Source organism: Manihot esculenta, chromosome 13 (genome assembly GCF_001659605.2).
Source record: "Manihot esculenta cultivar AM560-2 chromosome 13, M.esculenta_v8, whole genome shotgun sequence".
Classification (NCBI taxonomy): Eukaryota; Viridiplantae; Streptophyta; class Magnoliopsida; order Malpighiales; family Euphorbiaceae; genus Manihot; species Manihot esculenta.
This window is the reverse complement of record NC_035173.2, coordinates 36252767-36267444: the sequence shown is the minus strand read 5'-3', so window position 1 is coordinate 36267444 and position 14678 is coordinate 36252767. Positions and strand designations below refer to the sequence as shown.

The window sequence follows — 14678 nt, the reverse complement described above, 5'->3', positions numbered from 1 at the left end:
TCCATTATCATTCTCTTTTTTATGTATTCATCAACCTTTTCTTTCCAATCAAGCTTTCATTGCCATAATCACCCAACTGCTGCTCTTGCCTTGAATTATTGGTTAAGGCTTAATTTAGTTTGCAGAGTTAAGACCGCACGATAGAGGTGAAATTCTAATATTAAATCACTTACTCCGTGATAGATAGATGACATGTCCATAATTATAGTATATGAATAATTAGACTTTGTGGCTCACAGCATGAAGACTCGGTCACTTGTAGCACTCACCTTGAAACTTTGGATCTTTGAAGACTCGCTCTCATCTAGGCAGAGTTTTAATCTTTTTTATTTTTTACCGTTGATGTTTGTTATGATGCAACTGCCAAAATCTCTATAAATATTAAATTTTTTATCACTAATAGATATATTCTATAGGAAAATAACTACCAATTCTTTTATTATAATATAAAAGCAAAAATAAATAATTTAAGTTATACATTTTCTAATTTAATCAAATTAATTACTATTCTCATTTTATTTGTCCATTTAAACGTATTCTAACTTAAACATTAAAATTATTTATCGACACTAACTACCTCTTATCAAGTCACATGAAAAGAAATTTTAACAATGTTGATTATGAAAAATTATTTTTAATTAACCAACACTAAAACAATTGTCTATTAATATAATAACTAACAAAATATTATTGAACATAGCTTTATTCTAGTAGTATTTTTTAAGAAAGATGCATATTATATGAACACTTAATTTTACATTATAATCGAATTGAAATTATTTGAATTGTGTCAAAAGTATTACTAAACGATAACTTAAATCAAATTTAGAATTCAAAGTATAAAGCTTAATTTAATTCTTTAAAAAAATTATTTTTATAATTTCAACTTAACCTAGTCAATTTTGAATTTGAATTTAAATTTATTATATCAATATAAAAAAAAACTCAAATGAAGCTTCAAAAGCCAACTTTATTTCATTTGAACTTATTAATCAAATTATTCAGCAGCGTTGAAAATTTATAAATTTAATTATCGAATTGATTTAATACGGTTTATATTTTGATAATTATTTATAAATTAATGATGTTTATAATTTTAATCTGATGCTAAATAGATTTAATAAAATATTATGAGATTTTAAGTTTAACTATTCATATTTTATAATAAAAAATTGTCTATAAAATGAAAAAAAAAACTAATTATTATTGAGCACAACCACCTTAATCCCCTAAGCAATATAATTAACATTTTTTTTAAATTACACATTTATTATATAACTTTAATTAATTACACACAACCTCAAGAGAAATATTTATTAAATATTATTAGATTAGCTTTTATGTAAACATTGGTTAATTAGGACATAAATATTTTGACATTGATCAATTAAAAATTAAAAAATATTTTTATAATATATTTTGTTGACATATGATCATAACTGATCAAAATATTGAATATTATTTTAAAATTTGGTAGCCATTATTTATATTATCCTACAACAGAAATACCTATAAAATACAAGGGCCAATTCGCAAATTACAAAAATACAGAGTGAGACAAAAATAAATTAAAAAAAAGTGGTCGGTCTCGGTGATCCTCATCCTTATCTGCCACATAAAAAACGTTTCTCTTTGAAATGCCTATTGCACCATAATTAAAAGAAAAAAGCCTGCAACTTTCTTCGAAGCCGAGGCATAAGAGAAGTTTCTTTGTATCATCTCTAGCTAGCTTGTGCATCTTTCTCAGCTCTTTCGATAAAACCCTTTGGTATTTTCTGTTTAAGGAAGAGAAAAGGCTTGAATTTGATTGAATCAGAATTTATATTCTCAAAATGGCATCTGGATCGTCGGGTCGGGCAAACTCTGGCTCGAAGGGATTTGATTTTGGGTCCGATGACATTCTTTGCTCTTATGAAGATTACGGCAATCAGGAATCTTCAAACGGAACTCATTCAGATCCTGTGGTCAGTGCTAATTCCAGCAAGGTATAGTTTTTTGCTCAAAAATTAAGCTATTTGGGGGAGGGCTTGACTGTAAATATTTCGTCTTTTTTGTGTTCGTTCCTGTTTTGGGAATTGGGGACTTGACGTTGTTGGCTATTGATCTGAGAAAATGAGTTGTTCTAAGTTCGATTTTTTAAAAAAAAAAAATTTATTTCGTTAGGAATAGAATGATGAGATTATTTATTTGCTAATGGATTATTCTTCTGGGTATATGTTATTTTTTATTATTTATTTAGAAAAAAGGTGTACTCTTGACTGAAAATGTATATAAGATTGAACAGGAAAAAAAATTCAAAAAAAGAAATTGTAAAAATGTTGGTAGTTCAACTTCAGCTAGCTAGAACTCTGCATCATATGCATTTTTTCCTGGATTATTTCATCTCTGAACATAGAAAATACTGTACTTAATGTCGAAATTGTTTGCTTGGAAGTGTTTTTCAAAGTTTGGTAATGTTTAGATGTGTTTCATGTCATGTTTTGTGGTGTGAAGTTGAGTTGGAATATGGTGATATTTGTGAGGGCGCCCCTTTTTGGCTTTTGTGGAAAATGATATATTGTACAGTTCTTGGATGTTGGAAAAGCAGGGGAGTCATTTTGAGCTTGTTCACTGTGGAAAACTGGGCAGTTTTATGGACTAAATTTTTTTACTTCTCCAAAATCTAACTAACGATCAGGAAAAATGTAACACCCCTACCCGGTTATTTAATTAACCGAGCCGGTGACATTACATTATGTAACAATTCTCTTATTTTTCCTATAATTTATGTAATTCATGGTTTTTTTTTTTTTAAATCCGGCAGAGTTTCTCCTGAATTAATTCACCTGTGAAGAGCAATATTACACTTCTATAAACTTCAATCTTAACCCCCAAACTTTTTTTACCATCAACACAGTTGTTTCAACTCAGATCCAACACTTCATAACCATCTCATTAATCTCTAACACCAAAAACTTATAGGAGTAACCCATATTTACACCAAAAATTAAAATATTCAAACATATCTAATTTAAACCATATACAATTTTATCTCTAAAACTTTATGTACATGTCATATTTTCAAAATTAACTTTATATAAAATTTACAAAATATACCCCAAGATAGTTAATGATCTAACTCTGATTGGGTTGATGATCTACTGCGCTTTGGATGCGCTAAGCAAATTGCTTAGTGGTGCTCAACTATTAAAAAAAATAAATCATTTAAATCAAAATTCATTTATCAACAATAAATCAAACAAATAACAATAAACTATATAGCAAATAATTTGAAATAATTCTAAATCATATTATTATTTTACATATATACAAATTTTAATTTCATAGTATTTTTTTTTCTTCATATAAAAAGTTTTGTTTTCTCTTAATACTTATATGTATTTATTATTTTTTTTTGCCCCTATAAATTTAAATGGGAATCTTTAAGTCAGATAAGGATTTGTAGGTCACAAAGTGCCAAATAACTGTATAGCTCAAAAGCCGAGTCTATAACTGTAGGTACCTCATTGTATCCCAAAAATCAGTGCAACTGTTCTCTATATAGCATGCCACACCCTTAAACTAACTCACAATTTCCACCAAACTTACTAGGGCCAGACTTTAAATAATTTATACACTAAGCATGGGGACAAAAACTTTCAATACAATGTAACTTTCAATTATTCAAATTATGATACTTTATCATATTACAACTGTGCTTTTAAACATTGTCATGTAAATCTATTAATTTAATTCAATTACATAAATTACAAATTCATAATTTAATTCTTAATTAATTAACTATTATTATTTTTATTATTATTTTTTTATTCTTTTTTTAATATCTTTTTCTATTTATCACGTTACACTATATATCATCTCTCTTTTTTTTCTTTTAATTTCTATTTTTATCCAACAACTTTTTTTCAACCCTAATTTAACTGATTTACAATCTTTATCATATAAAAAGTAGTATTTCTTATTTAGTCTAATAAATTTTCTTGTTACTATATTTTAGCCAAATTACATTCTTTATCAAAGGAAGTAGAGACATTCTACCTGATTCATAACTTGGGTTTTAGTCAAATTATATATTAATTCCAAAATTTTCTATCTATCAAGTCTATCATTTTTTCAAACTTTGATCATGCAATTTAACTAAAATATTATTCACTTGATCTAGTTCTACTAATGGTAGTAAAATTTTCAAATAAAACATAATTAATAAATTCTTGAATTTATTCAAATAAAGTTGAGCACAAACCTTAAACCTTCCAAAATCTTCCACAAGCTTAAAATTTCTATTCTTCCTTTCCTTTCCCTTTGGAATTTCCACTCCTCCCTTCCACTTCTTCTTCATGAAAAATAAACAAATAAATCATATTAATACAATATTCCTCGTAATTATTTACATAAAAATGATAAGAAACGTTCCTACATCAAAACCCCTAACATACCTTTAAATTTCCAAACCCTTGGTTACTATTCACTCTCTCCCTCAACCTTGAATTTTCTCCTTTGATTCTTCCTCATACCTTGAATTTTTAACCAAGGGACTTGGATGAGATGGGCTAGCAAGTTGGGTGGAAAATTGGAAGAAAATAGAGTAGAATTGAAAAGAAGAATTTTAGGGAAAAGATGGGATGGATGAACGGGATTCTTTCTTTTTATTTTTTATTTTTTATTTTTTGGAAGAAAATGGCCTCTTCTACTCTTTTCTTTTCTTCCTTTTTCCTTTTTTTTATTTATAAAATTAATTTAGTTAAGTGGCTAGTATTAAGCCACTTGTCTCTAAATTAAAATTTAATTTATCTTTTTTTTCTTTCTCTCTCTCTTTTTTTATTCTTATTCTTTTATTTATTTATTTATTTTTATTTTATTTATATATATATATATATATTTTTTAGGATGTTACAAAAAAGAATTCTTAAGTTGTCTTTTCGCAGTTTTCCATTATAGCTCTGATACAGCAGAAGTCATGTTTTCTAACTGTTATCTAAATAGAAAATGATTTTTTATAACTAAAATTATACTGTAACTTTTCCATAGCTAAATTTTAATGATTATTTAGGCATTAGCAAAGTATTTATATTACAAAAAAAAACATCATGTTATTCTATATGTTATATTAATAAATTTGATTAATTTTTCAATCATGAAGGAGAAGAATAATTTTTTGAAATTCTGTAATTGATAGTGAAGCATTTTTCTTGTCTTCTCTTCTTTTCCATATAAAAAATAAATATTGGTATTTTCTTAGAAAATAGAAAAATAGATTACTATTTTCCGTAAGTAAACAGCCTATTTAGGTTTCTTTCATTAGTGGGCCAGTGGAAATTAGTACGCACTGCTTTCTATGCTTGCAGTGAACATATTCTTGCTTTAGTTCTCTGTTTTGTCAGTACCCACTACTTTGGAAAGGCATATTTGAGACCACATGGCGCTAAATTGAAGACCTCATATATGTTTTTTTTTCCCTTGAGGAAAACTGCTGTTTGGATACTGATTTCTATCTGGTTGTCATATGCCCAAAATTTTTTCATGAGAGAGTGAGAGTGGGAGAAAGGGAGGCAGCAAAAGAGCATATAATTGAGCTTATTCATACTCTTTAGAGGTGTCCCCCATCCTCACCCCCCGCCCCCTCCCCCTCCCCCACGCGCAACAAAACACCAATTCTTTCTCCCTCCTGTTGACTTCTGACTGGTATTTGTTAGTTCCTCCCCCTCCCCCACGCACAACAAAACACCAATTCTTTCTCCCTCCTGTTGACTTCTGACTGGTATTTGTTAGTTCATTGTTTCTGTTGAGGTCCCCTAAGTGACACTTTAGATATTAGAAGTTGAGAGAAGTCCACTGGAGAAGAACATAGATAGCAGTACATAAATTTTTTGAATATTAAAGTAAAATGCTTTCTTCCTGCAAATGTTTTAAGTTTTATGATGATGATGATAACCAGTGAAGTTTTTAAAATTCCTGACAAGCTTTTTTTAATTATTACCCCTCTGTCCCATAATTTTTATCTATCTTTGCTTTTTTGGTTGTCCCATAATTATTGTTCCTTTTTTTTTTAGACTATAATAACATATAAATTGACTATTATAATCCTATTTAATTTTATATTATTTTCAAGAAATATCTCAAAACATATCTTAGTATTTAATAAAACTTAATGTATTTAAGATGGTTATAATTGGAAGTTAATAAAAAATTGTATTTCTTAATATCTGTGAAAAAATAAAGTGGATAAAAATTATGAGATGGAGGGAGTAATTTTTTTTTACCAACTGCATTATACCAGAATTTTTTTTTTCCTTAAATTGCTTCTACAACTCTTATAGTGCTTCAAACTATGACCATCCTCAGGATTCATGAATTGAATTCTGTATTGGGATCAACATCTTGCATTATACAAAATCCATTTCTTTCAATTTTGAATGCTGGAATTTTTTTTTTTTAATGTTTTTAGTGAATCCTCTTAAACAAGTGAAACTTCTACTATTTACGCTAACTCAGGAGTGCTTTTTGAGCAGGATTTCCACAAAGGTAGAATGGCAAGGTCATCTGTGTTCCCTGCCTCTTCCTATGGCCAGCCAGAAGATTCTTTCACCCAAGATGTTATCTCTATTTTTGAGAAAGGCATGAAAAAACATACCGACAACCTCTTGCGCTTTCTCGAGGGGATCAGCTCACGGATGTCTCAGTTAGAATTATATTGCTACAACCTTGACAAATCAATTGGAGAACTGCGGTCTGATTTAGTTCGTGACCATGGAGAGGCAGATTCAAAGCTTAAATCTCTTGAGAAACATCTTCAAGAAGTGAGTTACAATTATGAAATTATATACATGATGCATCAACAACTGGACACTTTGGGTTTTACTTGTTTGGTATCAGATATGAAATGCAGCACTATTGCCTTCATAGATTAAATATTCCTTCCTTGGCATTTGATGGGATCTGAAATTTCTATGCTTGTCATAACTGAAGAATGAACAATCGTTTGACAAACTTGTTTTAAGAAATGAAGATCTTTTTCTCTTTTTTGTTTGTTGGTAGTTGGAACATATATATTTCATATTCTCTCCTTTTTTACCTTTTCTTTTTATGAAATGCATTTCATAGTGTAACTGCTGAATCCAGAGTTTAGTCCATTCTTTTCATTTCTTGGCAAGAATATAAATTAGATGTTGAATTTAATCTCAAGCTCATTTTTTCAGTTTGTTTCTTTTCTTTCCTTTTGATGTCTACCACATCCATATGCATGTGATGGTCCTTGGCCTAGGTCAGGGTTGGTGGTTTTTGGTAGGGATCATAGAGTCAAAACATGATGCTTTCTTTGTGTACCCGAACAATTGGTTTTGACATCAGCTTGCTATCAGTTTCTGTTGGACGGAGTGATCGTATGCACACGAATCATATTTGAGGATTTGATTGCCTACAACATGATATTGCATGGATGAATCTGCAGTACCTTAAATCCTTTACACTTGTTCAATGAATGATTGCAACATACATACACACTTGATCACTCCATTGCCACATACATACACACTTGACCACTCTTTCCACTCTTCTATTAGCTTGTTGTAATACACCAAGTTCATGCAAGAATGTCCCTGTTTTAAAGCTAAACAACCTTTAAGTTAAAAAGAAAAGCTTTTATTGAAAATTACATGATTTCCTTGGAGCATATTTTGGTTCCAATAGCCATTAGATCTGGTGTCTCTATTTAGGATTGGAAAATAAACCTATACAAAAGCCATATCAAGCATATAAAAATGTTAAGGAATTCTGAGTCATATGAAGCTATTGTAAACCTGTTTGCTCATGCTATTTTGATCTACATTTGATGAATCTACTGGTGTTAAAACTTCATTTTCTGTCTCGAAATTGGAGCTTGTTTGGTGTGCATTGAGAGAGAGAGAGAGAGAGAGAGGTACTTAACAGTTTTCTTGGTGAGATTTGATTTAGAGATCTACTTATATTCTTCAACTGCTACACAAAAAATGAAATACACCCCCCCCCCCCCAAAAAAAAAAAAAAAAAAAAGGAAAAATGCACACATGCATGTGAACAATGAATTTCTCTTCTTCTCTGGGGTATGCATGGAGGTGTTTCTAAGTGCAATATATGTTCTGATACTACAAGCCATATGGCCTTTGTGGTTTAAAGAACTGGCCCTTAGAGTAATCTTACTCGATGGACAAAATATTTCCACTAAATATAGTATATTAAATTAGTTTTGTCAATGTATTAAATGGGTTAATTTTGGTCATCATGGGCTAAATGTGCTGCATCTCTGCTTAATTCAGCATAAGAAGGAAATGTCAAATATCATCCAAGTTTTTACTCAACTTGTTGGTTATTGAAATATATTAGTTGCTAAGGGTTCATTGTGCAAGAACTTGATTGTACCAAGTTGTATTATAGGTCTACATGAAAAAGTTTGAAGAATAACTGTGACTGATCAAAATGTATTATCGGTTAAGGAAAAGACGTGAAGGAGAAAGAGTGGGAAATAAATGAAGGATGATGTGGTTGATGGATTAGTTTTCATCCTGAATAACTTTCATAGTGTTCACACAATCTTTTGTGTTAGGTTCACATATTGAGAATCAACAACATATCAAATGGGAAAATTTCAAGTTATGTTTGGTTGACATCTGAGATGGTAATAATGATGATTAGTATTGAAATCCAACCAAAAGTATAGGGTGGTTGGAATTTTTTTCTTGTGTTCTAATTTGGATTTGCTTACCTCCAGATCTCAAGATAAATGGAACTTTCAAATGAAAACACCATTTCATGGTTATTTTTGTTCCTTTATTACTCCCTCCGTCCTATAATTTTTATCTACCTTTTCTTTTTTTGTTGTCCCAAAATTATTATCCACTTTTCTTTTTTAGACTATAGTAACATATAAATTGACTATTATGATCTTATTTAATTTTGTTTTATTTTCAATAAATCTCTCAAAACATATTTTAGTATTTAATAAAACTTAATGTATTTAAGATGGGTATAATTTAAAAGTTAATAAAAAATTTTGTATTTTTTAATATGTGTAAAAAAGCAAAGTAGACAAATTATGGAACAGAGGGAGTATTGTGTTATTGTTGTTATGATGACGATGATGATGAAGCATGCCAAAATGCATATTTGGATGATCTAAGTGGATGAAAAGTCGCCATATTATATTTCTCTTTACTTTTATGGGACCAGTTGAAGCCTTAAGTAGAGAAGAACTGGAAGTTACAGGAGCCTTTTCTGTTGACAATTGAATTATGGAATCTTTATCTTTGTTTCTCCTTTTGGTGATTTTGAAGTAGTTCAAGTCTCAGCATGCGCAATAATTTGAGTTGTTTATGATGCTTGCTGCAGGTGCACAGATCTGTCCAGATCCTGAGGGACAAACAAGAACTTGCTGAGACTCAAAAAGAATTAGCCAAGCTTCAGCTTGTGCAGAAGGAGTCCTCTTCTTCAAGCCATTCTCAATCGGAGGAAAAAACTTCACCGCCAGCCTCTGAATCCAAGAAAGCTGACAGCGGTCCTGAAATGCATAACCAGCAATTGGCTCTTGCTTTGCCCCACCAGGTAGTGCCACAGCAACAGCCTGCACCTGTGCCCACACCGACCCAAGTACCACCCCAGAACGTTGCCCAACAGCAATCCTACTATTTGCCTACAGCCCAAACCCAACACCCTCAGACCCAGTATCTGTCTTCTGATTCTCAGTATCGAACACCCCAAGTGCAAGACATCTCTAGGGTGGCTCCGCAACCAACACAGACACAAATAAATCAGACACCACAGGGCCAACAATTTCCTCAGTATCAGCAGCAGTGGCCCCAACAGTCACCTCAGCAGGTGCAAGCACCACAACAGCCTGCCATACAGCCCCAGATAAGGCCCTCATCTCCATCAGTTTATCCTACCTATCCACCGCAAGCGCAACCTATGAGTGCATCCCCATCAGAGGCACTGGCTAACAGCATGCCTATGCAAGTGTCATATGCTGCAGTTCCTCAATCCTTACCTAGTCGTGCTGATGCCATGCCTTATGGATATGGAGCTGGTAGAACTGTTACTCAGCCGCCTCCATCTCAGCAAATTAAGGGGACTTACGGAGCACAACCTGGTGATGGATATTCAACTGCTGGTCCCCATTCTGCAATTCCCGCAGGGAGTACATTTATGATGTATGATAATGAAGGGGGAAGGACACATCAACCACCTCACTTTCCACATGCGGGATATCCTCCAGCAAATATGGGTCTCCATAATCCCCAGCAAGCCACAGGCGCAAACATGTTAGCTCGCAATCCAAGCCATTCACCCTTTGTTCGCAACCATCCCTATAACGAGTTGATTGAGAAGCTTTTAAACATGGGTTTCAGGGGTGATATTGTTGTGGGCGTGATACAGAGGATGGAAGAGAGCGGTCAGCCTGTTGATTTCAATTCTGTGCTTGATCGGTTGAATGTGCATGCTTCTGGAGGTCCTCACAGAGGATGGTCAGGGTGAAAGCAGTGATTTGGGTTTTAAACGCTCCATTGTTAAGTTTGGCTTGAATTTGAATAAATGCTGTTATGATGTTGGCTGTCTTGGAATAGTATGTATATCATGTATCTTTTGAGGATCATATTTTAGTAGTTCCTCCCTCGTTGCCAGTGTATGGATTTCTCCCTAAGATTTTTAGGAGGGGAAGATCCTGTTGCATTGTTAGGCTTTCTTAAGGATCATAGGTTTCTGTGAAATTAGGCTTGTCAAGCGCGGCACTTATGGCCTCTGAATAAATTTTCCCTTTAATTGTCCCTATGTCTGCATGGCCTTTTCTTGTTTTAAACTTTAAGCACTTGAATCCTCGTTTTGAGTATGAATTTCATACTTAAATATGGAGTAACCTTTTGTGTTTTTAATGGATCTGTTAGATATATATGAATTAGCCGGATAACATATATATACATATAATTGTTCATTCGCCATCAATTTGAGGTCTGAATAATGGGATGAAATCATTTTAATCAATCATCATTCGTTTAATGTTGTTCTCATGCTAGTAGTCGAGAGAAGATAGACAAATTGACATTGATCAGTGCACAAGTGGCTCCAGTCGATTTCTACAGATTATTTAATATCTGAAGCATATTGGATAATGGATCAAATCAAGACTCCTTTTGCAAAGATTATGTAATTTTAGGTAGCCAACCAAATTCACCAATTTCCATGTATGGCCGTCATGTGGAAGACATAAGCCCCCACTTTCAACCTTTTCCTTTTATAACTAAAGTTAATCCAACACATCATTCATGATTCCATTCCCTTGAGGTTCTACCTTTATTTCAGGCTTTATCTTTGAATTACTTCTGTATTAATTTAGCAATACGAAGCATGGTTTTACGAATTCGTGCCAATCTTTAAATTATTTGGATTCATCTATAAGTCTTACTAATCTAACGGCTAGTGTGAATTTGTGCATTCAAACATTCGTAAGAAATTGAACAACTCAATTCAAATTAAGTGCTCGAGTTCGTGTGAATAAGCTTAATAATAATTAAGTTAAATATAATACATACATATATAAATAGATAGTTTTTTTTTTCAATTCATTTTCAATTATAAGCCACTTTTCTTAAGAGAATAATTTATTTATTAGCTTTTTAAAGTATTATTATTTAATATGCATTAAAAAATAAAAATTATTAGTTTTAAGAATAATTTCATGTGTATTATGTTTGATTTTTCAAAATAAAAGAATAATTTAATAATATAATAATATAAGTGAATTGTATATTGAAAAAGAAATATAGAATTTATTATCTTAATTTTGTTAAGTATGAATAACAATAGAATTCTAGATGCTCTGAGCTCTAAAAAAATTGGATTTAGTTCTATTAGGGTCCATGCATGGGCTTATTCCATGTATAAATCCTGAGTCTATTTTATCAGCAACACTAGGCGCAGTGTAGTTCTACACGTAGGGAATTTGGTCTCGAATATCCATTAATTTAATGGGATAAATATGATTAAATAGCTGCTTAATAATGAAAAAAAATGCAGTTCTACACGTAAAGAATTTGATCTCGAATATCCCTTAATTTAATGGGATAAATATGATTAAATAGCTGCTTAATAATGAAAAAAAATGCAGTATTTCTGTATATACGGCCACCATAACTCTGACAAGAGAATAGAGTGCAGAACAATGATTACATATTATTGGAGGATAAAAACAAATAAATTGGTTTATAAAAACATATTCTAATATTATTTTTTACAGAATTTCAAACATTAATTAAAAACATGAAAAAAAAATAAAAAAATGTTTTAATTATTTTATATTAAATATAAAAAATATAAAAGTATAAAAGCGTAATAAAGAGTATAAAACCCAAAATAAGGAGAAATAAACAACGGCAAACACCAAGCTCAACTAGCATAGAAATCCACAATAATCATCCTACAAGTCTCTATAAACAACTCTCCTTCCTGCCCCTCTAATATTATCAACCGTTAATAAACAATAAGGCCGAAGCAGATTTCCATGCATGGTTAGAGAATCAGTTGAAAGCATTATAATCGATATGAATACATAAAGAACCTTGAACACGTAGAATCAATGAATAATTCATGAAAAATATAAGTAATAATGTAAAAACCAAACAAACAAAATTGAAGGGATAACATTTAAATCACCTCTATCATCAAAATTTTATCGATTTAAAATTTTTAATAATAATAAAAAAATAAATATAATATAATTTCATTCTGATCGTTATTGATTTAAATAAGAAAAATAAAAACTCAATTCACACAAATTAAAATAAATATGATAGAAATATTAATAATTGAAACTATATTTGCAAAAGAAAACACTTATAACAGTAAAATTTCTTTCTTGTCATCGATTGAAAAATAACAAACAAAATCCCTTACTTTTCGCTTTCTCTTTTCATTTCTTGCTTGATACGGCTATGTCTAATAAGATTGGACAGAATAAAAAATTAAACTCATTTCTTAGCTTATTGAAATTCAAACTTTGGATTTGTCCGTGTGAATGTTCACACAAATTGCAACCCCACTTTCCTGCTGACCAAGTCTTCATTTATTGTTTCGTAGTAATTAAGATTTCTTTTGCTATCAAAGGAAAGTACAAATGGGGATTTAGCACAGAGTTTCATCCCTCTATTTATTAAACTCATTTTTAATAAATAAAATAAAATTCATATGCTTGTATCGGATGTGCATCATGCATGCACCAGCATCATGGAACATGGAGCATGGATCAAGCAAGAGAGTCTCACAACACATGGGCCCACATTTCAATTTGAATCTTTCTTTTTAAACTACCGCGTTTGACTTAAGCTGCCGTCAAACTTAAAACCATAGATCTGAAACTATAACGGAACCCAACATCTCCATTTTCATTGTGGAAGAAACGGAACGGAACGTTCTCTTTTCGTAGCCCCTAATTTAAAAAAAAAAAAGAACTGCAGAGACCAACTGGTTAAATCAAAGAGCCGAGCTTTACTTTTTGAACTCTTTCATTTTTTACTTTATCCCACCGGAATTTTACATTTTAAACCCTAAACTCTTTTAAATCTCACAAACTCATTTTTCCCTTATTTTTTTTTTCTGCAAGAAATTGCATTACAAGCAACAACATTAAGCTTAGACAAATTGTAGAATACCCATTCCGGTAATAAAGGAGTCGCACAAAACAAGTCTTATCACTGAATCAGTATAATTAATTGTTTGTTTGTCGTGAGACATGAATGAAAAAAAAACTTGCCGAATAGAAGAACTGATGGAATGAATAACTTCCACCATTGCCATAATAGCCAAGGACAAGAAGGACTAAAGGAGTGTTTCACAAACAATAGAGGAAATACCAGTTACAGAAAACTTTTTAGGCATTATTGATAATTATTGAAATATCAGACGGAAAAAACTTATTATGTAGCATTTTGACAAGAGGGGGTTGTACACAGCTAAATCAGTCTATTATGTGAGCTTGGGAGTGTTGAATAGAGAACCTACAAAGCTATCTAGGGATATTTGGTAAAAATTATGGAGACTTAATGTTGCCTAAGGTGAAGGATTTTTGTTGAAAGGCTTGCAAGAATGTGTTACCTACTCGAGATAATCTCAAACGGAGGGATATTGATGTGAAAGTTAGGTGTTTATGGTGTAATGAGGAAGAGAGTGTGGATCATGTGTTGCTCCATTGTCAAAAGGCGAAGGAGGTTTGGAGGTTAAGAGGAATGGATGGAGTGCAGTCTTAACAATATTATTTTTTCAGACTTTTTGTTGCAGGTTATGAACATTAAAGGCTTTGATAAAGCATGGGATTGTGCCTTTATTACTTGGAAATTATAGTCAGCACTTAACTTGGACCTGTGGCAACACAAATTTTTTTAACCAGCTGAAATTTATGAAAATGCTAAAAAATGGAGTGAAAATTGAAGAAATTCCCAAATTGATGATCCAAACCAGCATAGCTTCCCGAGATTTGATGATCCCCTGTGCGCCGACTTCAAACAGACCTGCATTGTCGTCAGTCGCTCATCGCCATTATCCACCATTGCAGCAGGTCCAAACTTCTATGATTGGCTTTGTCAAGTTGATGGAACTGTCTTTGCTGCACAAGGCTATGTGGGCTTTGGTTTTGTGATTGAAGAAGACTCCGAAGGAATGTT

General features: G+C 31.7%; 1 protein-coding gene and 1 long non-coding RNA gene across 3 annotated transcripts; one reads left to right on the top strand and one right to left on the bottom strand.

Annotated features, from left to right (window-relative positions):
• Positions 1 to 1620: 1620 nt before the first annotated feature.
• Positions 1621 to 10797, top strand: LOC110629850 (RNA polymerase II degradation factor 1). The gene is made up of 3 exons (XM_021777016.2): positions 1621 to 1985; positions 6510 to 6797; positions 9361 to 10797. The coding sequence occupies exons 1-3, from the start codon at positions 1833 to 1835 to the stop codon at positions 10501 to 10503; spliced, it is 1584 nt and encodes a 527-aa protein (XP_021632708.1). The 5' UTR covers positions 1621 to 1832; the 3' UTR covers positions 10504 to 10797.
• Positions 2829 to 4801, bottom strand: LOC122721564. Of its 2 annotated transcripts, none has more exons than XR_006348249.1 (3): positions 4437 to 4801; positions 4244 to 4333; positions 2829 to 3183 (listed from the first exon to the last, which is right to left on the bottom strand). It is a non-coding gene; the product is annotated as an uncharacterized LOC122721564 (long non-coding RNA). The 2 variants fall into 2 exon arrangements; XR_006348250.1 differs by having other exon boundaries at positions 4244 to 4330.
• Positions 10798 to 14678: the final 3881 nt, after the last annotated feature.

What these genes read in the sequence shown, in the direction of transcription:
- LOC110629850 (XM_021777016.2), top strand. Translation starts at nt 1,833, where the DNA reads ATGGCATCTGGATCGTCGGGTCGGGCAAACTCTGGCTCGAAGGGATTT. An exon ending in TCAGTGCTAATTCCAGCAAG is followed by an intron (nt 1,986 to 6,509) that starts GTATAGTTTTTT and finishes CTTTTTGAGCAG; the next exon opens with GATTTCCACAAAGGTAGAAT. An exon ending in TTGAGAAACATCTTCAAGAA is followed by an intron (nt 6,798 to 9,360) that starts GTGAGTTACAAT and finishes TGCTTGCTGCAG; the next exon opens with GTGCACAGATCTGTCCAGAT.